This window comes from Muntiacus reevesi, chromosome 1 (assembly GCF_963930625.1).
Source record: "Muntiacus reevesi chromosome 1, mMunRee1.1, whole genome shotgun sequence".
In the NCBI taxonomy this organism is placed as follows: Eukaryota; Metazoa; Chordata; class Mammalia; order Artiodactyla; family Cervidae; genus Muntiacus; species Muntiacus reevesi.
In genome coordinates, this window is record NC_089249.1 from 5468038 (window position 1) to 5493561 (window position 25524).

Consider the following 25524-nt stretch of genomic DNA (forward strand, 5'->3'; position numbering starts at 1 on the left):
AGAACAATTTACAGAGTTTTGAATTGTTAATATTCTGTCTTTATTTTGTCTGATGGAATTTTCATTTTTCAAAAGACTCAATGGAACTTCTTAATTAGGCAATATATTTTTTAGAGTTATTAAAAGAAGGTAATTTATTACATATACATGTTACACTAGTAGTTTCAAACAAACAAGAATTTTGTGAAATCAAGTAGGGATTTATTCATCAGGTTACTTTAGGGTGATTTTTCACATTGAAGTAAAGTTGATTTACAATACTGTTTTAGTTTCAGGTATATAGATAATGATTCAGTTATATATATACATAAATTATTTCCATTAAAGGTTATTTCAGTTCAGTACAGTTCAGCTGCTCAGTCGGGTACGACTCTTTGTGACCCCGTGAACCACAGCATGCTGGGCCTCCCTGTCCATCACCAGTTCCCAGAGTCCACCCAAACCTATGTCCATTGAGACATTGATGCCATCTAACCATCTCATCCTCTGTTGTCCCCTTCTCCTCCTGCCCTAAATCTTTCCCAGCATCAGGGTCTTTTAAAATGAGTCAGCTCTTCCCATCAGGTGGTCAAAGTATTGTAGTTTCAACTTCAACAAAAGTCATACCAATGAATATTCAGGACTGATCTGTTTTAGGATGGACGAGTTGGATCTCCATGCAGTCCAAGGGACTTTCAAGAGTCTTCTCCAACACCACAGTTCAAAAGCATCAATTCCTCGGTGCTCAGCTTTCTCTATAGTCCAACTCTCATATCCATACATGACCACTTTAAAAAACTATAGCCTTGACTAGACGGACCTTTATTGACAAGGTAATGTCTCTGTTTTTTAATATGCTGTCTAGATTGTTCATAACTTTCCTTCCAAGGAATAAGCGTCTTTTAATTTCATGGCTGCAATCACCATCTGCAGTGATTTTGGAGCCCAGAAAAGTAAAGCCAGCCACTGTTTCCACTGTTTCCCCATCTATTTGCCATGAAATGATGGGACCAGATGCCATGATCTTAGTTTTCTGAATGTTGAACTTTAAGCCAAATTTCTCACTCTTCTCTTTCACTTTCATCAAGAGGCTATTTAGTTCTTCTTCACTTTCTGCCATAAGGGTGGCGTCATCTGCATATCTGAGGTTATTGATATTTCTCCCGGCAATCTTGATTCCAGCTTGTGCTTCATCTAGTTCAACATTTCTCATGATGTACTCTGCATACAAGTTAAATAAGCAGGGTGACAATATAAATCCTTGTAGCTTATGTATTTTATATATAGTAGTTTGTATCCATCAGGCCATTTTAATGGATTGCTTAGTAGAGGGAGAATAGGCGATGTCAGAAACCAAGTACCAAAATTAACCTTAGAAAGACTACCTTATTTTTTTTAATTTTTTTACATCTTCATGAATTTTTAATTTTATAACTGGAAGTTTGTACCTTTCACCACCTTCACCCATTTTGCCCACCTCCACCCCTCACCACTGGCAATCAACAGTCTGTTCTCTGTATCTATTAGCTTGGTTGTTTTATTTTTTAGAATTTAAGTATATGTGAGATCATATATTTCTCTTCCTATGTCTCATTTATTGTACTTAGCATAATGCCCTCAAGGTCCATCCATGTTGTTACAAATGGCAAGATTTCATTTCTTTTTTATGGCAGAATAGTATTATGTCACATTTTCTTTACCTATTCCTCCTTTAATGGACACTTAGATTGTTTCCCTGTCTTGGCTATTGTAAATGATTCTGCAATGAATGTGAGGGTGCATGTATCTTTTCAAGTTCATGTTTTTGTTTTATCTGGATAAATTCCCAGAAGTAGAATTGGTGAATCAAATGGCAGTTCTATTTTTTTTTTTTTTTGCTTTTTTTTTCATATAACATTTTTTTAAATTTCCACCTGAAATACTTTGTGCTTCCAATTGATTGCCTTTTTAAAAAATTTATTTTTTTAATCAAAAGATAATTGCTTTACAGAATTTTGTTGTTTTCTGTCAAACCTCAACATGAACCAGCCATAGGTATACAAATATCCCATTCTTTTTGAACCTCCCTCCCACATCCCTCCCCATCACACCACCCTAGATTGATGCAGAGCCCTTGTTTGAGTTTCTTGAGCCATACAGCAAATTCCTGTTGACTATCTATTTTACAAATGGTAATGTAAGTTTCCATGTTACTCTTTCCATACATCTCAACCTCTCGTCTCCTCATCCCATGTCCATAAGTCTATTGTCTATGTCTGTTTCTCCTTTTTTTTTTTTTTTTTTTGTAAAATTGCTCAGTTGTTTCTGACTCTTTGTGACCCCATTGACTGTAGCCTACCAACCTCCTCCATCCATGGGATTTTCCAGGCAAGAATACTGGAGTGGATTGCTATTTCCTTCTCCAGGAGATCTTCCCAACCCAGGGATTGAACCCAGGTCTCCTGCATTATAGGCAGACGCTTTACCATCTGAGCCACAAGGGAAGTCTTGCTGTCCTCTAAATAAGTTCTTCAGTACCATTTTTCTATATTCCATATATGTGCATTAGAATATAACATTTATCTTCCTCTTTCTGACTCATTTCACTCTGTATAATAGGTTCTAGGTTCATTCATCTCATCAGAACTGACTCAAATGCATTCTTTTATATAACTGAGTAATACTCCATTGTATATATGTACCACAACTTCTTTATCTATTCATCTGTTGATGGACATATAGATTGCTTCCATGTTCTTAGCTATTGTAAGTAGTGCTGCAATGAACAATGGGATGCAAGTATCTTTTTCAACCCTGGTTTCCTCAGAGTATATCCCTCGGAGTGGAATTGCTGGGTCATGTGGTGGTTTTATTTCTAGTTCTTTAAGGAATCTCCATATTGTTTTCCAAAGTGGATGTATCAATGTACATTCCCACCAACTGTGCAAGAGCATTCCCTTTTCTCCACACCCTCTCCAGCATTTATTGTTTGTAGACTTTTTGATGATGGCCATTCTGACCGGTGTGAGGTGACATCTCATTGTGGTTTTGATTTGCAGGAGATCAGTCCTGAGTATTCATTGGAAGGACTGATGCTGAAGCTGAAACTCCAGTACTTTGGCCACCTCATGAGAAGAGCTGACTCATTAGAAAAGACTCTGATGCTAGGAGGGAGTGGGGGCAGGAGGAGAAGGGGATGACAGAGGATGAGATGGCTGGATGGCATCACCAACTTGATGGGCATGGGTTTGGGTAGACTCTGGGATTTGGTGATGGACAGGCAGGCCTAGCATGCTGCGATTCGTGGGGTTGCAAAGAGTCGGACACGACTGAGCAACTGAACTGTGACTAATGATAAGTGATGTTGAGCACCTTTTCATGTGTTTGTTAGACATCTGCATGTCTGTTTAGGTCTTTTCCCACTTTTTGATTGGATTGTTTGTTTTTCTGGCATTGAGTTGTATGAGCTGCTTGTATATCTTGGAAATTAATCCTTTGTCAGTTGTTTCATTTGCTGTTATTTTCTCCTCTAAAGTTTTCCTTTCACTTTGCTTGTAGTTTCCTTTGCTGTGCGAAAGATTTTAAGTTTAATCAGGTCCCACTTGTTTACTTTTCTTTATTTCCATTACTCTAGGAGGTGGGTCACAGTGGATCTTGCTTTGATTTATGTCATCGAGTGTTCTGCCTATGTTTTCCACTAAAAGTTTTATAGTTTCTGCTCTTACATTTAGGTCTTTAATCAATTTTTAATTTATCTTTGTGTATGGTGTTAGGTTGGAGAAGGCAGTGGCAGCCCACTCCAGTGTTCTTGCCTGGAGAATCCCATGGACAGAGGAGCCTGGTAGGCTGCAGTCCCTGTGGTCGCGAAGAGTCGGACATGACTGAGCGACCTCACGCTCACTTTTCACTTTCCTGCATTGGAGAAGAAAATGGAAACTCACTCCAGCGTTCTTGCCTGGAGAATCCCAGGGACGGGGGATCCTGGTTGGCTGCCATATGTGGAGCCGCACAGAGTCGGACACGACTGAAGTGACTTAGCAGAAGCAGCAGCAAAATGTACTTACATATAGTTTATATAGAACATTTCTGTTTATATACTTAATGAAATTGTGATGTTTTCTTTTTCAATGGCTTGGATTGGTTTAATTTAGGCTGAAATTATTTAGGGTATTTTAAGAGTTCCTGAGGATTTTTTTTTTTTTTTAATGATTTCATTCTCTTTTATTTTACAGCCAGAAATTCATTCACTTTCCCAAGAAATTTTAGAGGCCTTGCTGTACTCAAATTTGTAATTCCTTTTTTCATATTTTATCAAGAACTTTTAAAATCTTTTTCAATTTTTGTATATTTTGTTGTAAAATCATATGCAGCATGCATTTATATCTATTTGAATCTCTTAACTGTTTATATTTATATCTTGTTTCTAACTCTTAATCTTCAATATGTTGCTTTCTGTTTTTCCTCCCCATATCTGGGTGTGTAAGATTCTTTTCCTGAGTAACATAAGGAATCAGTCTGTGAAATATTTACCATAAATTTTACTGATAATTGTTTTTGCTTTTTATCTTAAACTTTCATTGTTCTATTTGGTTTCATCTTGTATTATAGCTCTTCTAATTAAGTTGCATATCAGTCCCTTTATTCTTAATCTACTTAAAAATATTTTAATATCAAGAAAGTGTAAACACATGAATTACTCTCAACTACAACTTTATACATGCAAATGTGCAATATATATACAAATTGTATAATTATATATTCTTTAAATATGGATTATTGGCATGCCATTGTTTGCCAGGTATGCTGTAATTTCAGTCTCAAAATTTTAACCTATTGTTAATTAGCATTTGACATATTTTAAAAGATATTTTAAGTTTAAAGAATCTGAATTTTACATCTGATCTGTGGGCTTTAAAAACTCTACTTGTTTGCTGTTATAATGAGAGTTTAAATTACATTAGAGAATTTGTTTTTCTCCTTTTATTTATTTTTTATCTGATGGGTAAAAATGCTCAAACTTTTCCAAATTTGTGGTTGAATACATTATGTTTTAATTCTCCATTGCATTGAATGTGCATTAATAGGGTTATATTCATGTTATTACACCATTTCTAATTTTTTTCGTCATGTGACTGTTGAGATTGCATATTACATATCTTTGTGGTGTTTAAATTTATTCTGCTTGGGTATATTTTTAAATATGTTTGTTCACTCATGTTCACCCTATGCAGCACTTAGTGTAGGATCATAGACATATGCTATTCTATTTTCAATATCTTTTTGTTATAAGATAATCTAAACAATGAAAATAATAATTATTAAACTATTGATAATTTTCCAGGTATGGGTGAAATAGAAAAAATGAGCAGAGAAACTCCTTTATTAAGAGCCATGTCTTTCTTGGATGAAGGTTTGATATAGATGAAGATGCAGCTGCTGTAAGTGATGGAAACTACAACTATGTGGGAAGAACAGGTTGAAAAGGCTTTTTTCCTTTGCTGAGAAGAAGAGAGTCTTAGAGTTGTCATGATGATATACGTGTAGGACAGAACCACACACACAAGAGTCATGAGGAAAGTCAAGACAGCACACACCAGAATCATTCTCTCTATGAACCATGTGTCTGAGCATGAGATCTTTAGGAGTGGAGTGGCATCACAGAAAAAATGATCAATGACATTAGAGTCACAGAATTCCAGATTGAGGCCCAGGCTAAGTGGGGGAATGATGATTAACAAGCCAGCCATCCAGCAGCTGATGATAAGCCTGTGGCAGACTCTGTTACTCATGATGGTCACATAATGCAGGGGTTTGCAAATGGCCACATAGCGGTCAAAGGACATAGCGGCTAGAAGAAAAAATTCCGTTATCCCAAAAAGGTAAGTAAAAAATACTTGAACAGCGCAAGCAGTGTAGGTAATGACCTTGTCACCAGTTGATATGTTGTACAGAAATCTGGGAATACAGGCAGTCGTGAATGAGATTTCCAAGAAAGAGAAATTTTGGAGAAATAAGTACATGGCTGTCCTGAGATGGCCATTCGTGAGGGTGAGGGAGATAATGGTCAGGTTCCCAGCTACACTCAACATGTAGGTGAAAAAAAGAAAGATGAAAGCTAGAACTTTCATTCGTGGGTCATCAGTCAGTCCCAGCAGGACGAATGTTGTTATTGTGTGGTTTTGTTGTTACTGTGAGGTTTCTCATCAAGGATTTCTGCTTTTGCCCAGTCATCAGGAAGAATTCAGAGACACTTGAAAAGAGTGTAATGAAGTCTAAATAAGTGCTCAACACTGGCTGTAAATGAAAGGCAAATTGATTTGACTGTCTTGAAGTGAATATCTTGTCCATGAGTAGTATTTTATTATGTATATAAATGGTTACTGTATTTTCATTCTTACTTCATCTTTCAATCAGAAAAGTTTATCTTTGTTCCTAATACTTTTGGCTTAGTCTGTCTATTCATGAGTTGTGGAAACTAGTGGTCAAATGCTTTATAATACTTGGATAATTTTCCTAGGCTATTCCTCAGCTTTCGTCTATTATAAAGACACCAACTTCAACTGTTTTCAGCCTTCATTCAGTGCCTCCAGGGTTTGGATTTCTCTATGTTAACAAACTATTAGGAAATTACCCTACATAATGGAGTTATTTTATGTAATTTTACATTTTACTGTCTTTATTTAAAAAGTAGTCTTCATACTCATCTGAGATCAGGCTCAAATCTAACAAAAAACTTTATAATGTCCCCAAGTAAGCTTCACATTTTACAAACACTACTATACAGAAAGAAACAGTTTTGATTTCATTCTTTGCTTGAGGACAGAAAGCTTTCTCCCAAATTAGGGGCTTCCCTGGGTCCAATGTTAGGTAAATTGGGGATGGTGTGAAAACACTCAACAGTTCAAACTTTCTTCCCCTTCTCTTAGTCCTGGACACTTAGGGCATCACTGTCCTGGGGACTCAGCTCTTCACATTCCAGGCAGTTTTCAGTGTTCTGGAAGTAACGTGTTCTTTTTCAAAATTAAACTTCACCGATGAAGCTCAGTTTCTCTCAGGTGTTACAAATCAAGTAGAGAAGGTAATCGACCATATGTTCATTTCTGTTTACTTTAATATTCTCAAGAATAAGTATTTGTATTGAAGGAGGGATGCCAAATGAGATCATAAATCATCACACTGTGTTTTACATAGGAGTGGTGATCTTCTTGTGTGTATATATATATTTTATGTTATGATTGAGGATAAACTAGGAATTTATTGTCTTAATATCTCTCATACTATACCAACTAATGCATAAAAATCAAACTGTCCCATGATTTTTATCTTTTCAAAGTTAATTATTTAAAAATGATCTATATCTTAGAATATTTAGTTTCATTATGAAATGTCAAAATTTACATTAATAGCTTAGTTGATAAAGATGGATATAAAGCATTTTTTACATAGGAATTTATGGATATATTTTACAAAGGCACTGAAAAATTAAAAAAAAAAAACTATATACTTTTTTGCCAGGCAATCATTACTTCAAGTGAATGCTTAGCAACATTAGTTCTTAAGGTTAAAATATGTGTCTTTCTGTTGTCTACTACTCATAATTTCACTCTATATTAATGTGCAGCTTGAAATGCATAATTATTTCTGCTATTCATCATCAAATATTATAAAATTTTCTGCATAAGTGATGAATATCCCAAATCTAAAAAGTATTTTCTTTCATTGCTTATAGCTAAAAATAAAAGGCAATTCTAAGATTGAGAATTACCAAGGATTCTCTCAGATTTTGAAAGTCTTGACCTTCTTTCTAGAGAGAGAGATTTATACATTAACAAGATTGGTGCTTTTTTTTTTTTATTTAGCAGACTTACAACTTAATGAATTAATAGAAGGGTCCTTAGAGATCCAGGTTCAATGAAATCATTATGGAATCTTTTGTGTCATAGTGCTGGCAAAAAGCCTAAAACATGCAACTCTGAGTATCCTCAGAAGAAAGAAGTAGAAACAGCTTAGAGACTGGAGCACAAGGAGCAAGAGTGAGATGATGCACTACTCTAAATATTTATTATGTCATTCAAATTACTCTGAAGATCAAAGAGCCCTAATTTTCTTTTGGTAGCGGTGCTCGGTTGTGTCCAACTCTGTGACCCCATGGACGTGTAGCCTGCCAGGCTCCTCAGTCTTTGTAATTTTCCCTGCAAGAATATTTTGGTGGGTTGCCATTTGCTATTCCAGGGGATCTTTCCAACCCAGGGATTGAACTCTCGTCTTCTATGTCTTTGGCATTGGCAGGCAGATTCTTTACCACTGTGTCACTTGGGAAACTCAATTTTCTATTGAATTTACCTTTTGTATGAATAATAAAATTATTTTGAAAAGTTAATCAGATAAAATGTACATAGTATCATAATCTGGAGATAACTAATGTAAACACTTTGGAAAAGATCTTCTCAGATTATAAATCAGCAACTTTATCTCAATATATTATATGTAATATTTAAAAATATATGAACAACAATCATCACCTGCATAATTTGCTGAAACAATTGTAAATATAAATGTAAATCAGTTTTAGAGATCTATTTAACACTTCAGCTTTAATTAAATTTAATATATAATATTTTGTTACTATAATATCAAACAAAAATTTATAAGCACATTGTATAAATTTATAACTTTGAATTTTCACATTATCAAAATGAATATATGTATATAAACAGGGTGAGACTCAGTGAAAGTTGTTCAGTCATGTCCAACTGTTTGTGATCCCATGGATTATAAAGTCCATGTAATTCTCCAGGCCAGAATACTGGAATGGGTAGCCTTTCCCTTCTCCAGGGGATCTTCCCAACCCAGGGATTGAACCCAGGTCTCCAGCATTTCAGGCAGGTTCTTTACCAGCTGAGCCACAAGGGAAGCCCATATAACTATATATTTGATACAACAAATTTATATATTAATTTTTAAAAATTCCTGTTTTGTAGTTTTTGGAGAGTATTATTTTAGTAAAAATATTTTTGTACTCTAGCTAAATATTCCAGAAGAGAAATTTCTTCTTCAGAAATACACACAAACCAAAGGGTTAGCTCTGAGAAATGAAATACAATACCTGAAATGAGAAATTTACTGAATGACAGTAATAGAATTGTAGAGAATGAAGAATTTAAAAAAAAAAAAACAAAAAACAGTTGTAACAATAAAAGTTAAGTGAACTGAAGCAGAGAGGAAAAGTGAATATTGTGACCATAAAGGCTGCAAGCATGTCAAGTGTTAGGCCAAAAGGGTTTTTCTTTCATTGAGAGGAATAAAGAAGAATAGAAAGAACAGGATGTTGGGGAGTGGGATAAAAGGTGGGGAAAATGGAAAGAAAGGATGATTTGGGAAGAGGCCGAGGACTGATTTCCCAAGGCAGTGACATTATGTTGAGATATGAAGGATGAACAGGATTTATCTAAAGGACAGTGCAAAGACTGAAGAAAATATTTCAAGAATAAACAAGGATCTATAAATAAAATACTACAGAGATAAATGTATTATATATGCTCAGACACAGAAGACTAGGGAGAGATACATGAAAGGTAATGAAGAACTTAATATCTAAGAGTATTAATTTTCCTTGAGAACTCATATGAAGGTTCATCTTTTTTATTCTTTCTCACTGTACATTACTGACCTCTGATCAATAAATAACTTGAGTTTTTCATCAATTTTTTCAGTTGAGTTTTATTGAAATTTGGTCTTTGTGCAAGACCTACCTTTATAACTGGTGTTTCAGTATATATTTCAGTACTTAATCTGCCTTTTCCTAAAAGTTATTTTTTTTTAAATTTCCATTTTTATTATAAATTTCCATTCAAGAAGCTACCTTCAGTTCTAGAATGTTAGTCTTCCTCTTTGATAACAAAGTACATTTATTTTTTACATGGACTACATTGTTTTCATTTTTAGCAAACATTTAAATTTTTTTTATTGAAGTACTGTTGGTTTGCAAAGTTGTGTTAGTTTCAAGTGTAAAGCAAAGTGATGCAATTATACATACATATATATATTGTTTTTCACATTCTTTTCCATTATAGCTTGTTACAGAATATTGGATATAGTTCCCTATACTTATATTAAGATCTTGTTGTTTATTTTATTATTATTCTATGCAAAAACCCGAAGAACCAATTTGGCTAACCCAATATACATAGTAGTTTGTATATGCAAATCACTTTTTATTGAGGTATTATTGAGATAAAACCTTGCACTAGTTTCAGGTGTACAACATGATGATTTGACATTTGTATATAACGTGAAATGATCACCACAGTAAGTATAATTAATATCTGTCACCATATATAATAATAGAATTCTTTTTGTAATCAGAATTCTCAAAATTTTAGAAAGTCTTTTTATACTAATATTGAATAATGGTCTTGATAGTTATGTGGATGACAACATTTCTTTCTTGTTCTCTATCATTATCATCATCTCTCATATACTTGTATAGATGAACTGTTTGTTGAATAGGTGAAACTGGTCTGAAGGTATAATTCTGCTTGTTTTTCTGGACAATCTCTTTAATGAGAGATGGTACCTTGCACATGTATTTTGCAACAGGGGGGTAATTAACTAGTTATGCTCTGTTAAGGCTGTAGGGTCAAAAATGCTTTTAGGCACTTAGTGTGACTACTGTTATGACCACAAAGATACAGAATCATTTAGAAACTTAAGACCCATTAATCTAGTGTTTCCAGAACTATTTATGGTGAAGTACCAGCATTTTCCTTCAATGTGATGCATACAAATATTTTTGTAAAAACAGTAAAAATATAAAATGGCATAACATACTGGTTCAAAGTTTTTATCGTTAGATTCACTAATAATTTTGTCACTTTGCTTTTAAAGTATATAAAGTTTACTTTCTATTTTTGTATTTATTGTGCATCAGAATAGTTTGTTGATCAGCTCTCATCCTACACTAAGCATGACACCAAACTGTCCTGATAACCTGAATCTGCAGTTTCAATATTTTCCTATTTCTTTGAGAAAAATGCAATTATTTTGATTGAATAATTGAATGCTTGCTTCACTTGCTTGTTCCTCAGGGTGTATATAAAGGGGTTTAGCATTGTGGCAATGAAAGCAATGAACACTGGCACACCTTTATTAATGTGCACTTCTTCTTCTGCTGAAGGTTTAATGTGAGTGAAAGTGCGGCTGCCATAGGTGATGGATACAACAATCATGTGGGAAGAATAAGTGAAAAAGGCCTTTTTCCTTTGCTGGGCAGAGGGAAATTTTAGGACTGTATTTATGATGTATATGTAGGAAAGAACTACACACACAGGGGTCATGATGAAGGTCATCACAGCACAGGCTATAACTATCTGCTCTATGAAACATGTGTCTGAACAAGAGATCTTGAAGATAAGAGACACATCACAGTGAAAATGATCAATGACATTAGAATCACAGAACTCCAGATTTGAGCCTAGACTAATTGGGGAGGGTTGTAATAAACAGCCCTCCAGCCCAGCAACTGAGGAAAAACCTTCTGCAGACTTTGCTGCTCATGATGGTGACATAATGAAATGGTTTGTAGATGGCCACATAGTGGTCATAGGACATGAAGGCCAGGAGAAAAAATTTAGTTGCTCCATAAATGTTGACAAAAAGTAGTTGACTAGCACAAGCATTGTAAGCAATGGTCTTGTTTCCAGTAGACATGCTATAAAGGAATCTGGGAGTACGGATGGTAGTGAATGAGATCTCTAAGAAAGAGAAATTTTGGAGGAAAAAGCACATGGCAGATTTAAGCTGTGAATTCACTAAGGTGAGGGAGATGATTGTCAGATTGCCAGTTACACTCAACATACTTACAGTTTGAGTGTAACTCAAGCAGAAATATAAATACCAGAACTTGGAATTGTGGGTCATCGGTCAATCCCATCAGGATGAATGTTGTTAGTCTTGTATGGTTTCTCATCACAAGCTCCTGACTTCAGTCCAGTCTGTTTATAAAATTGAGATTAATGTTGAAAAACTGGTATCAAAATCGTGTCATCAATGGGTATTAGCCAAGCAACTTTTCGTAAAGCGGTTTGCAGAGATTTTCACCCTTAACTTAACAATGAATTGTGGACAGATATCTATCTTCACCTCGAACTGATATGTATTCCATGGTTGGTTAAGGGAATGTTTTCTCAAAATTGCTTTTACTATATGAGAGAGCTTATTTTTATAACTCTTTCCACATTCTCAAGTTATTTTTTTCAGTTTATCTTACATTGCGATATACTTGTTTAATTCTGTCTCAGCCATAGAAGCAGAAGAGATCATTGATGTAGGTGATTTCACTGGTAGTCTGATAGCCCTTTTTTGCCCAACAATTCTTCAATTCACTTTTAACTCACTATTTTGCTTCTTCTCAGTCACCAAGATTTTGCTCTACAATGTCAGAGCTCAAGACACATCTACCATGTATGTTTGTCTCTCTGTATTTTTTCACATGTGCATGGGATACCAAGAAAGTTTGTTTTGGATGTTCAAAAAATAATGTTGCATTGAGATAACTTACTTTTATCAATGCATAAGCAGGCCAACATGATTTTCATGTATTTATTTCATTACTTGTCTTAACTTTGTAAAAAGATCTTTTCAGAAAATATGAAATCATCTTAGCTTTCAGAGGCAAGCGTCAGTCTATCATTCTGATAAGTTGAGGATAAATGACCAAGGTGAACATACTTATTCTTCTGGTAATCATAGCTTCAGATAGGCATTTCACTCCCAAATTCCTCAAGGTGACAGTAGCTGAGCAGGAATGTGTCCAATTAAAAGAAGTAAAAATAGGTAGGTACACTGCCAATCACTGTTTTTTTAGGAAACAACACTCACACATTCACAGGCAAAGATTCCCATGTTTTCTATATCTAAAATACATTTAGAGATTTCCTCAAGATTTTTGTCCCACTGAAATCTAACAATGTTTACTTGTACTCTAAGTAAAAAGGCTGGCATGTACAAGATCTCACTCTGTTTTTTAGAGAGTTTGATGATATGATTCCTTTGAAATACTATCATCCTTTTAATGTACCATAACTAAGTGAAAAAACACTTAGGTCCTTGGTGACTGGTTCAAAAGTCATTAACGAATTTAGCATGTAATTAACTTTTGGGGAAAGAAATACTCCTGAAGGAACAATGGGAACAGTTTTCTTAGAGACAGAAATAAACACGAACTTCATCATAGACCCTTTTAATTATAGGGGACACTTTTCCCTATTTATTAGTTTTTATGACTTTAATTTTAAAAATAAATATTCAGAAAGAAAATACCTGTATGATCATACATAGTAAACAGTTAGCTATTGTTGATATCTGTATGTATACACCTAGATATATTATTTTATACATTACTATGCCCCAACCAGTAACACTGAAGAAACTGAAGTTGAATGGCTCTATGAAGACCTACAAGACCTTTTAGAACTAACACCCAAAAAAAGTGTCCTTTTCATTCTAGGGGGCTGGAATGCAAAAGTAGGAAGTCAAGAAACACCTGGAGTAGCAGGCAAATTTGGCCTTGGAGTACAGAATGAAGCAGGACAAAGGCTAATAGAGTTTTGTCAAGAGAACGCACTAGTCATAGCAAACACCCTCTTCCAACAACACAAGAGAACACTGTACACATGGATATCACCAGATGGTCAACACCAAAATCAGATTGATTATATTCTTTGTAGCCAAAGATGGAGAAGCTCTATACAGTCAGCAAAAAACAAGACCTGGAACTGACTGTGGCTCAGACCATGAACTCCTTATTGCCAAATTCAGACTTAAAATGAAGAGAGTAGGGATAACCACTAGACCATTCAGGTATGAACTAAATCAAATCCCTTATGAATATACAGTAGAAGTGAGAAATAGATTTAAGGGACTAGATCTGATAGACAGAGAGCCTGATGGAGGTTCATGACATTGTACAGGAGACAGGGATCAAGACCATCCCCATGGAAAAGAAATGCAAAAAGGCAAAATGGTTGTCTGAGGAGGCCTTACAAATAGCTGTGAAATGAAGAGAAGCTAAAAGCAAAGGAAAAAAGGAAAGATATTCTCATTTTAATGCAAAGTTCCAAATAATAGCCAGGAGAGATAAGAAAGCCTTCCTCAGTGATCAAAGCAAAGAAATAGAGGAAACCAACAGAATGGGAAAGAGTAGAGATCTGTTCAAGAAAATTAGAGATACCAAGGGAATATTTCAGGCAAAAATGGGTTCGACAAAGGACAGAAATGGTATGGACCTAACAGAAGCAGAAGATATTAAGAAGAGGTGGCAAGAATACACAGAAGAACTGTACAAAAAAGATCTTCATGAGCCAGATAATCACAATGGTGTGATCACTCACCTAGAGCCAGACATCCTGGAATGTGAAGTAAAGTGGGCCTTAGAAAGCATCACTACGAACAAAGCTAGTAGAGGTGATGGAATTCCAGTTGAGCTATTTCAAATCTTGAAAGATGATGCTATGAAAGTGCTGCTCTCAATATGCCAGCAAATTTGGAAAACTCAGCAGTGGCCACAGGGCTGGGAAAGGTCAGTTTTCATTCCAATTCCTAAGAAAAGCAATCCCAAAGAATGCTCAAACTACAGCACAATTGCACTCATCTCACATGCTAGTAAAGTAATGCTAAAAATTCTCCAAGCCAGGCTTCAGCAATTCATGAACTGAGAACTTCCAGATGTTCAAGCTGGTTTTAGAAAAGGCAGAGGAACCAGAATCAAATTGCCAATATCCGCTGGATCATCAAAAAAAACAAGAGAGTTCCAGAAAAACATCTATTTCTGCTTTATTGACTACGCCAAAGTCTTCGACTGTGTGGATCACAATAAACTGTAGAAAATTCTGAAGGAGATGGAAATACCAGACCACCTGACCTGGCTCTTGAGAAACCTGTATGCAGATCAGGAAGCAACAGTTAGAACTGGACATGGAACAACAGACTGGTTCCACATAGGAAAAGGAGTACATCAAGGCTGTATATTTTCACCCTGCTTATTTAACTTTTTTGCAGAGTGCATCATGAGAAACGCTGGGCTGGAAGAAGCACAAGCTGGAATCAAGATTGCTGGGAGAGATATCAATAACCTTAGATATGCAGATTACACCACCCTTATGGCAGAAAGTGAAGAGGAGCTAAAAAGCCTCTTGATGAAAGTGAAAGAGAAGAGTGAAAAAGTTGGCTTAAAGCTCAACATTCAGAAAACTAAGATCCTGGCATCTGATGGGGAGACAGTGGAAATAGTGTCAGACTTTATTTGGGGGGGGGGGGCTCCAAAATCACTACAGATGGTGATTGCAGCCACGAAATTAGAAGACCCTTGCTCCTTGGAAGGAAAGTTATGACCAACCTACATAGCATATTAAAAAGCAGAGACATTGCTTTGCCAACAAAGGTCCATCTGGCCAAGGCTATGGTTTTTCCAGTGGTCATGTATGGATGTGAAAGTTGGACTGTGAAGAAAGCTGAGCACCAAAAAATTGATGCTTTTGAACTATGGTGTTGGAGAAGACTCTTGAGAGTCCCTTGGACTGCAAGAAGATCCAACCAGTCCATCCTGAAGGAGATAAGTCCTGGGTGTTCATTGGAAGGACTGATGCTGAAGCTGAAACTCCAGTACTTTGGCCACCTCATGCGAAGAGTTGAAAAGACTCTTTTTGGAAAAGACCCTGATGCTGGGAGGGATTGGGGGCAAGAGGAGAAGGGGACGACAGAGGATGAGATGGCTGGATGGCATCACCGACTTGATGGGCATGAGTCTGAGTAAACTCCGGGAGTTGGTGATGGACAGGGAGGCCTGGCATGCTGTGATTCATGGGGTTGCAAAGAGTCAGACACGACTGAGTGACTGAACTGAACTGAACTGATGCATATTTATTAAAGACATTTAAAGTAGGAAAGTATTTGTAAAATTTAATCGTAAACTGTGATTTTTCAGATTTATAAACACCAGTAACTAAGTATCACTTCAATAATTCATACAAGTTTTAGCAGAAAAATTCCTGGTGTATAGTGTTCATTTTCTGAATACTTCATTAATATTTAAAACCACCTTTGGCTTTGAAAACTTGTTTACTCTTCATTAAAATTACTACAAGGTATTCATTGTATGGACTCTTTCACTGTTTCATTATTTGCTATTAATTTATTCTTTATTTTTAACAATTATCCAATTTCCACAAAATAATCCTTTAGCAAATGTAATGAAAATGTACCACAAATTATTTCCAAATGGCATTCGCTATGCTTGCATCATTATTAGGATTTTGTCTCATATTGCAAAGTGCTACCCCAAAAGCGAACACCAGAACTTTGCCAGTCTCAATCAAGCCCACTCACAGGGACTTTCCCCAGACCCTGGACACTGTCTAGGCCCAACCCCCTATACCTCATTCAATTCAAACTGTACCTGTTTGAGCTCATCCTGGCCTCCTCAGAAGTCCCTAGTGAGTAAAGCTTTCAAATTATCTTTATGAGTGGAGTATTAACTGTTGACATTTGACACAAAATTAGGAGTGAATTCATTTTATAATTAAATATCAGACACCACGAGAACAATTCTGGTAGACTGTTATATTGGTAGTCCCCAATGTACATACTGATGGAAGTTTAAGTATTTAATATTTCTTTTTGAAAATATATGCATTTAAAACTTGAATTTTCTTACAAATATGGAATTTTCTTGTAGTTCAGTACATTTTCTAAACTCCCACCTGCTTTTCTACTACTAACCCACAAGCTATGTGTAAGTGGTTACATAATTTCAAACATTTCATGGCTTTCTAGTAATCTTTTATTGAAATGTTAATTTTTAGTTCAATTCCATTTTGGCTATATAATGTAATCTAAGTTACTTCAATACTTGGATATTTGTTAAGACAAAGGTACAACATATATTCTGAGTGTTCCTTGTGCAATTTGAAAAAAAAATGTATATTATACTCTTACTTGTAGGGAGTTCTCTAAATGTCGATCATAATAGGTTTTAATGTTTTTCAAACTTCTTATGTCTGTACTAAACTCAGTACAGATGTATGCTTCATCAGCTATAAATCTTGTTCAAACTTTATAATTCTGGATCTTTCTATTTTTCTCTTTTATCCTATCAATTTTAATTTCATGTGTTTCAATGTTGCTGACTGTCAAAAAATTATTTATATAATCTTTTTGAGTTGAACATTGTATATTACAAAAAGTATCTCTTTATTGATTATAATATGTCTTTGAAGTCTACCTTATCTCGTATTTATACACCTTAATCAGCTTTCTTTTGTTGGTATTTGCATGGGTCTATCTCTCCATCTATATTTTTCTTTCTATCTCTTCCTACAGATTGTCTCCTGTAAGTAGCATATGGTTGAATCTTATCTTTCAATCCAGCCTCACAATCTTTGGATTTAAATGGCATATATTTCTTTAATATTTTGAAAGTCTTAAATTTTTGAAATCATTTTAGATTTACAAGAAAAGTTACAAGAATATGTAACCTTCACTCGGATTTCTTGATTTTTTAAACATGTTCAGTTCTCTCACTCTCTTTCTCCTCCTTTCTCAGAGCCCTTACTTTGTGACCGCAAATTTTCATGTTATAATGAACTCTTCAGAAATAGTTCATTAAACATGTGTCTAGGAAAAGAATATTTTAAAACGCATCAGTACGACAAAAATCTGCCAATTTTTGTCCACATTTATTCTTGCTTTTTCAGGAAGAATTTTTGCTGATCTTTTCACACCGCCATTCTGGAAGGCTTACCTTCTATGAAATCGGTGTTTAGTGACTAAGTTATGTCCAAATCTTTGAGACCCCATGGGCTGTAGCCTGCCAGCTTCCTCTGTCCATGGAATTTCCCAGGCAAGAATACTGGAGTGGGTTGCCATTCCCTTCTCCAGGGGATCTTCCTGACCCAGAGATTGAACCCATATCTCCTGCATCGGCAGGCAGATTCTTTAGCACTGAGCCACCTGGCAAAACCTGATGAAATTACTGTAGCTCATATTAGTCAGGTAGTGTAAATTCTCCACATATGTTAATCATGTTTAAAATTACTTTGATTCTACTAGGTCCTTACAGTTTCTGTATGACTTTTAATATCAATTCATCAATTTCGACAAAAATCCTGCTTGGAATTTGAATGAGGATGCTTTGAATCTATGGGTTAAAAAAATAGCCTTTCAATCCAAGGAAGTGGTCTGTATCTCTGTTTCTTAGGTTTGACTTATCTCAGGGATGTTTTGTATTTTTAGTGTAGATTTTGTTGCTGTTCAGTCACTAAGTTGTGTCTGACTCTGCGACCCTATGAACTGCAGCATACCAGGGTTCCTTGTCCTTCACTATCTCCCGGAGTTTTCTCAAATTCATGCCCACTGAGTTGGTGAACATGAATCTAACCATGTCATTCTCTGCCACCCTCTTCTCCTTTGCCTTCACTCTTTCCCAGAATAAGGATCTTTTCCAATGAATCGGCACTTTGCATCAGGTGGCTAAAGTCTTGGAGCTCAGTTCCAGCATCAGTCCCTCCAATGAATATTCAGATTTGATTCCTTTAAGATTAACTGGTTTGATCTCCTTGCTGTCCAAGGGACTCTTCTCCAGCACCACAATTTGAAAGCATCAATTCTTTGGTGCTCAGCCTTCTTTATGATCCAACTCCCACATCCATACATGACTACTGGAAACAGCTAGCTTTGACTGTATGGACCTTTGTTGGCAAAGTGATGTCTTTGCTTAGATGCCTTTTGTTAAATTCATTCCAAAGGCATTTTAGGTTATTTTGAATTTTCAGAATTTTGTTTTCAGATTATTTGTTGCTAGTATGTAGAAATACAGTTAATTTTTGTTCACTAACTTTTCATTCTGAGCCCTTGCTATGTTTTCTTAGTTCTAGCAGTATTTTTGGTATTCTTGCCTACATAAACAAGCATGTTATTTGTCAATAAAATAGTTCCACCTATTAAAAAAATCTCCATGTGTTTAATTTTTATTTTTATGAAATTTTGTTATGGCTCTCTTTTTCTTATTCCTGATCTTAGGTTGAAAGCATTGCCCTTTTTAATTTTTTTTGTTTTTCCTATTAATTGTAATATTAGCTGTATGCTTTTAATTCTACACTTTTTTATTTAAACATTTGTACTGAAATATATGCATATTAAAAGTTTACATATTATACCTGAATTTCAAGATTGATTTTCACAAGTTTACCAGGAGTAAACAACCAAAATAACCAGGATAAAAATCTAAAATATTTCTGACAGCCCAGGATTTTTGAAAATGTTACCCTATCTGTATTGCTTTGTCATACCTCATTTTACCACACTTGTATATATTATTCTTTCATTGTTTATTCTCTCTGCTGATCTATTTGCTTATTCTTACACCAATGCCACATTATTGGCATGTCTTCATTAATCTTGATGATTTCTCAAATATTTTCCTATTTTATTAGTTTCCACCTTAGTCTCTTCACATACCCTCCACTCTGTTTGAGTTTGCAGTGCTCTTCTTTTTAATGGGATTTTTATATTTAATTTTTTTCTAGTTTTATTGAGATACAGTTGATATGCCACACTGGATGGCAAGTTTATGACATTCAGCATAAAGACTTACATACGTTGTGAAATGATTACTACAAAAGTTTAGTGAACATCCATCTCATAAAGATACAAAATATGTTTTTTTTCCTTTTTGATGAAAACTCTTAGGATCACTCTCTTAACAATTTTCAAATATACCTTACAGCGGTGTTAGCATCATGTTCTTCATTTGCTTCTGCCCTCCTTCTTCTGATAACCACAAATATGATCTCTTTCTCTATGAGGTTGACTTCTTTGTTTTGCTTTTGCTTCTTAATTCCACAAAAAAATGAGATTATACAGTATTTGTCTATTTCTGACTTATTTCACTTAACATAATACCCTCAAGGTCTAGTCATGCTGTTGCAAGTGATATGATTTCCCACTGTTTATGGATGAATATAATTCCATTGTATAATGTACAATATTTAAACATTCAAAGAGTTTATCTTTTCATATTTATATCTTTATTGAACTAATATTAACAAAATAAACTGCAACTTCATTTCTTTCACTTGGCAACAAATATTTAATGATCTTTCATTCAATTGTAGAATCAAATGTATTTGAAAAAAAGTTTCTTTATACTCAAATATATGTATATATATGCATATATATTTACTGAAACTCTCATATTTCATGTGATTTTATGATGAATGTTTAATTTTTTTGTTTGTTTTGTTCTACCCATTCTTCTTTCTGATTGCACCACTTAGTTTCTGCTTCAGACACTCTGCATTAAAATTTATCTTGTTTTAATGTTCTACTTGCTTAATGATTGTACACAAATAAAGTAATATGTGATTCTACAATACATAATCTATAATTACTTATAGATTGCTTTTTCCAAAATACATAAATACACATGTATGTGTTCATATTAAAAATTTCCCATTGCTTATTGCTATGATTGTCTACTGATTTTTAACTAATTTTAATTTTGTCATCTAGAAACCAAATTCCCTTATTAATTGCACTATTTCTCTATTAGAGTTTCTTGAGTTTTCTGAATATGTAAGAATTTCCTCAAGATTTTAAAAAATATCAAATTTCATCAATTTTAGGACATCACTTTAAGACATAAAATTTTCCTGTGTATTAACTGTTGAAAACAAAATGTTGCTGATTAAACTGAACCATGATTGATATCATTCATTCTATGACATATAATAACTTCATTTCATAAAAGCAAAATTTGAATAAGACTTTGAAATCAAACAAATGCAATCGTTTATTTATTCTCCCTCATATTTTTCCTAATTATTTTGTTTTCTTATGTTATTGTTTGTCCAAGATCTCCCAGTTACATATCGAGTATTTGTTTTTTACTCATTACATTCATTGGAGTGGGATTTAGCTATGCTGTTGGGCTTTTCAAAGAACTGATTTTAATCCCTCTAGCTTACTTAACTAACTTCATTTTCTACCCATAGTAAGTTACATTTCCCATTTACTTTTGTTAATTCTTCATTTTTTTTCATTTTATTCAGATGAGTACAAATTCCCCTCTTTGGGGCTAGTTTACATTTTTTTTTAAATAATGAATAATTTAAGTTAACAAAATTCCTATTGACCACAGTTTTGTCAGTGTTCCAAATCTGTGTTGTTATGTCTGCATTTCATTGTTATCCTGATAGTAATCAGTTGATTTGGTATAAAATCTATAATTTCCAAGGAATTACATTTGTGTGGATTTTTCAACTTGTTGTATTTAATCATTTAGATTATTATGATAGAATCTGGAATATGAAAGCTACACTTGGTGTTAGATGTTGGCACAGGTATCAAATATACTGGGGAATGTCTTTCCCTTGACTCACAGCTGTGTAAGCTGCACATATTACTTCTCAGGAAAAAATGAAATCTTTCCATGAAGATAAGTATGGTTTACTAATTCAAACTTTCATTAAATGCACATCTGTTGTGTCCCAAGTGCTCTTACTACAGTAATCCTGAGACTTCAGCCTTAAGCCTCTGTCATCTATAGTGCAATCTCTGTTCCCATATGCCTGCCTATACTCTCCTGATTATCCACATGCTTTCATAGATTATTACTATACTCAGTTAAATCACTATTTCTGATACATTCTATTGACAACTTTTAATAAATAAAAGAATATTAAATTTTATCTAATATATATGTGTGTTCATTGTAATAATATGCATTTTGCTAATAGTAAATTATAACCTTCAAAAATGTCTCTTTCCTATCCTTTTGAGATGATCTTTTATTTTCTTACTTAGATGAGAGCAAAGCAATTCTTTTCATTGAGTCCTTAAAGGCTTTCTTAACTTGGTTTTTCTCAAGGTATAACTAAATGGGTTCAACGTAGGTGAAACAGAAAAAATGAGGAGTGAAACCACTTTTTTGAGTCACTTCTTCCTCTGCTGTAGGATTCATATAGATGAAAATACATGTACCATAGGTGATGGTAACCACTTTCATGTGAGAAGAACAGGTCAAAAAGGCCTTTTTCCTTTGCTGAGCAGAAAGGAATCTCAAAATTGTCTTGATGATGCAAGAATATGACAGAACTACACAAAAGTCGTATTTAGGATCAGCACAGCACAAATTATAACCGTCTGTCCCATCAACCATGTGTCTGAGCATGAGATTTTCACTAAAGGAAATGCATCACAGCCAAAATGATCAATGTTGTTAGAGTCACAAAATTTGAGATTTAAACTCAGGCTATGGGACTTCCCTGGTGGCTCAGATAGTAAAGCAGCTGCCTACAATGCGGGAGACCTGGGTTCGATCCCTGGGTCGGGAAGATCCCCTGCAGAAGAAAATGGCAACCCACTCCAGTATTCTTGCCTGGAAAATCCCATGGATGGAGGATCCTGTTAGGCTACAGTCCATGGGGTCGCTAAGAGTCAGACATGACTGAGCGACTTCACGTCTAAGTGGTGGGATTAATACACACAAACCAGCCATCCAACAAAAGATGATGAGAATCCTGCAGACTGCTGCTCATGATGGTCACATAGTGCAAGGGTTTGCAGATGGCCACGTAACAGTCATAGGACATGGTGGCCAGCAGAAAAAGTTCTGTTGCTCCACAGAGGTCAGTAAAAGATATTTGAGTGACACAAGCATTACAGGTAATGACCCTGTCATCTGTAGCTGTGCTATACAGGTAGCTGGGGATACAAGAAGATGTTAAGGAGATCTTCAAGAAGAAGAAATTTTTTAAGAAAAAGTGCATTGATGTTTTCGGGTGGGAATCCACAAAGGTGAATGTGATGATGGTCAGGTTTCCAGTTAAGCTCAGTGTGTAGGTGAGGAATAGAAAGATAAAAATTAAACCCTGCAGCTCAGGGTCGTCTGTCAGTCTCAGCAGAATGAATGTTGTTACTGTACCATTTCTCATCACTGACTTCTGACTTCTCTCCAGTCTGTGTGTGACATTTAGAGAAATTTTCTTTTTGTTATATACTATTTTAACTGATTTAAAATTTTTATTTAATCTTTCATTTTATTATATGTAATGTGTTATATGTGTTAATAATGTTTATACACACACACACACACACACAAATATATATATATACACCAACATGTCTTATGTCTATCTTGTGTTTAAGATTTTCCACTGTGACTAAGTAAATGCTAACAAGTTTTATGGGTTGCAATGATATATTTTGGCTTTCAAGATTTTTCCTTATTTAGAAATGAAGTTAAAAAATTGCATTCTTGAATTCATATCTTTTCTTGACACCTTGAACGTGTAACTCAATGGCTGATTCGTGTCAATGTATGACAAAACCCACTGAAATGTTGTGAAGTAATTGGCCTCCAACTAATAAAATAAAATTAAAAAAAAAAAAAAAACAGTGCTATGATAACTGCGGTTTACTCTATTAGACTCTAGAGCAAAATTTGAGGTCTTTGCTCCAAAAGAAAATTTTGTGTGCTAGTTTCTTCTTAGATTCAGTTCTGTTCACTTCAGTTGCTCAGTCACGTCCGACTCTTTGCTAACCCATGGACTGCAGCATGCCAGGCTTCCCTGTCCGTTACCAACTCCAGGAGCCTGCTCAAACTCATTTTTTAGGTTAAGTGTGCTTAATTATTACAAGCAAGCTAAGTCCTGCTGCTTGCCCACCATTTCCTGCTACATAGTCCACATGTTTTTTCCCTGCATTACCTTTACTGAACATGTATGTAACCTCTACTGCTGATACATATGATAATCTAATTCCCCTTCCCTTCTACATCTTCCAGTCAAACCTCCAAATATTTTCTTACTATCTCCATTACTGAAACAAAAATAAATTACAGTAAGAGCTGAGGAACTCTCTCAACCGCTAGAGGAGATAATGTTAAATCAGCAGGACAGAGAGAAATGCTATTACAGTCAGTGTCAAATGTCACTTTCCTTTTTAATTTGCAGAAAATACAAGTGATAAAAACAAATGGTCCTTGCTGACCTACAATCAAGAGTCATTACTTAATCTTCTGAGTAATGAAGTTTGGCAAAAGACACATAACACAAGCTTCAGTGGGGACTGTGTCTTTGGAGACAGGAGGATGTTACAGCAGCATTTGACACAGGTCAGGAGGACAGCGGTATCATTTCAATTACATAAATCATTAAAAAAAATGAACTGCAGAGCAGGAAATGCAGGAGACATGGGTTTGATCCCTGGGTTAGGAAGGTCCTCTGGAGAAAGTAATGGCAACCCAGCACAGTATTCTTGCCTGGGAAATCCCATGGACAGAGAAGCCTGATGGGTTGCAGTCCATGGGGTCGCAAAGAGTCGAACAAGATTGAGCAACTGAGCACCACGCACGTATGCACAGCGACATGAATGCATTTAATGCTACTGAATTTTACACTCAAAAATGGTCAAAATGATAAGTTTTGTTATGTGTATTTCATGAAAATAATAACGCATTTATGTATTTAAACATAGCTTGTTTACCTCAGAGTATCTTTTTTTTCAAAGTAACATCGCCTCAATGGCAATTGTGGCCAGTTTTAACACAGTACCTGGCCAGCCGCGGTGCTGTGCTGTCGGGCAGAGAGGATTTGCAAACCACGGAGCGAGGTTCTGCCACCCGAGGCCGCTGGTGTGCGGAGACCCCGGGGGAAGCCACCGTCACCATGTCTGACCAGGAAGCAAAACCTTCAACCGAGGACTTGGGGGTAAGAAGGAAGGAGACTGTATTAAACTCAAAGTCATTGGACAGGACAGCAGTGAGATTCACTTTAAAGTGAAAATGACGACACATCTCAAGAGACTCAAAGATTCATACTGTCAACGACAGGGAGTTCCCAGGAATTCACGCAGGTTTCTCTTTGAAGGTCAGAGAATTGCTGATAATCACACTCCGAAAGAACTGGGAGTGGAGGAAGAAGATGTGATTGAAGTTTATCAGGAACAAACAGGGGGTGATTCAATGGTTTAGGTATTCTTTTTTTTTTTTCTTTCCCCTTAATCCTTTTTTATTTTTAAAAATAGTTCTTTTGTAATGTGGTGTTCAAAACAGAATTGAAAACTGGCACCCCATCTCTTTAGAGCATCTGGTAAATTGAATCCTAGTGCCCATTATTCATTATTGTTTCTTTTCATTGTGCTGATTTGGTGATCAAACCTCAGCCCCCTTCATATCACTCTCTCCTTTTTAAAAATTACGTGTGTGCATAGAGAGCCCACCTTTTCCAGGACTGTGCATTTGCAGGCTTGTGATAAGTAAGATCAACTAATGCAAGTGTTCCTAATGACTTTCCAATTGGCCCTGAAGTTCTAGCATGTGATTGCTTCACTCCTGGACTATGACTTTCAGTGCGAGATGGAAGTTTTTTGGAAAACAGAACTGTTGGAAAATGACCTTTCCTTAACTTGAAGCTACTTTTAAAATCTGAGGGTCTAGACCAAAAGAAGAGGAATATCCAGTTGGAGTCAAAATGACGGAGAATCATGACTAATTCCAAAGATGGCTTCACT

The 25524-nt window shown here is 35.3% G+C and overlaps 1 protein-coding gene, 1 non-coding gene and 3 pseudogenes across 2 annotated transcripts; 1 reads left to right on the forward strand and 4 right to left on the reverse strand.

Annotated features, from left to right (window-relative positions):
- Positions 1 to 2390: 2390 nt before the first annotated feature.
- On the reverse strand, positions 2391 to 2462 carry TRNAY-AUA (transfer RNA tyrosine (anticodon AUA)). Its single transcript has one exon. It is a non-coding gene; the product is annotated as a tRNA-Tyr (tRNA).
- Positions 2463 to 5276: 2814 nt separating this feature from the next.
- Positions 5277 to 6134, reverse strand: LOC136161312 (olfactory receptor 6C2-like; the record flags this gene model as incomplete). The annotated part of the gene is made up of 1 exon (XM_065926098.1): positions 5277 to 6134. A coding segment is annotated over one exon (858 nt), but the record flags the coding sequence as incomplete, so codon positions are not given.
- Positions 6135 to 10973: 4839 nt separating this feature from the next.
- On the reverse strand, positions 10974 to 11926 carry LOC136158852 (olfactory receptor 6C2-like; annotated as a pseudogene).
- A 9882-nt stretch (positions 11927 to 21808) lies between these two features.
- Positions 21809 to 22946, reverse strand: LOC136158857 (olfactory receptor 6C2-like; annotated as a pseudogene).
- A 1734-nt stretch (positions 22947 to 24680) lies between these two features.
- Positions 24681 to 25138, forward strand: LOC136158868 (small ubiquitin-related modifier 1-like; annotated as a pseudogene).
- Positions 25139 to 25524: the final 386 nt, after the last annotated feature.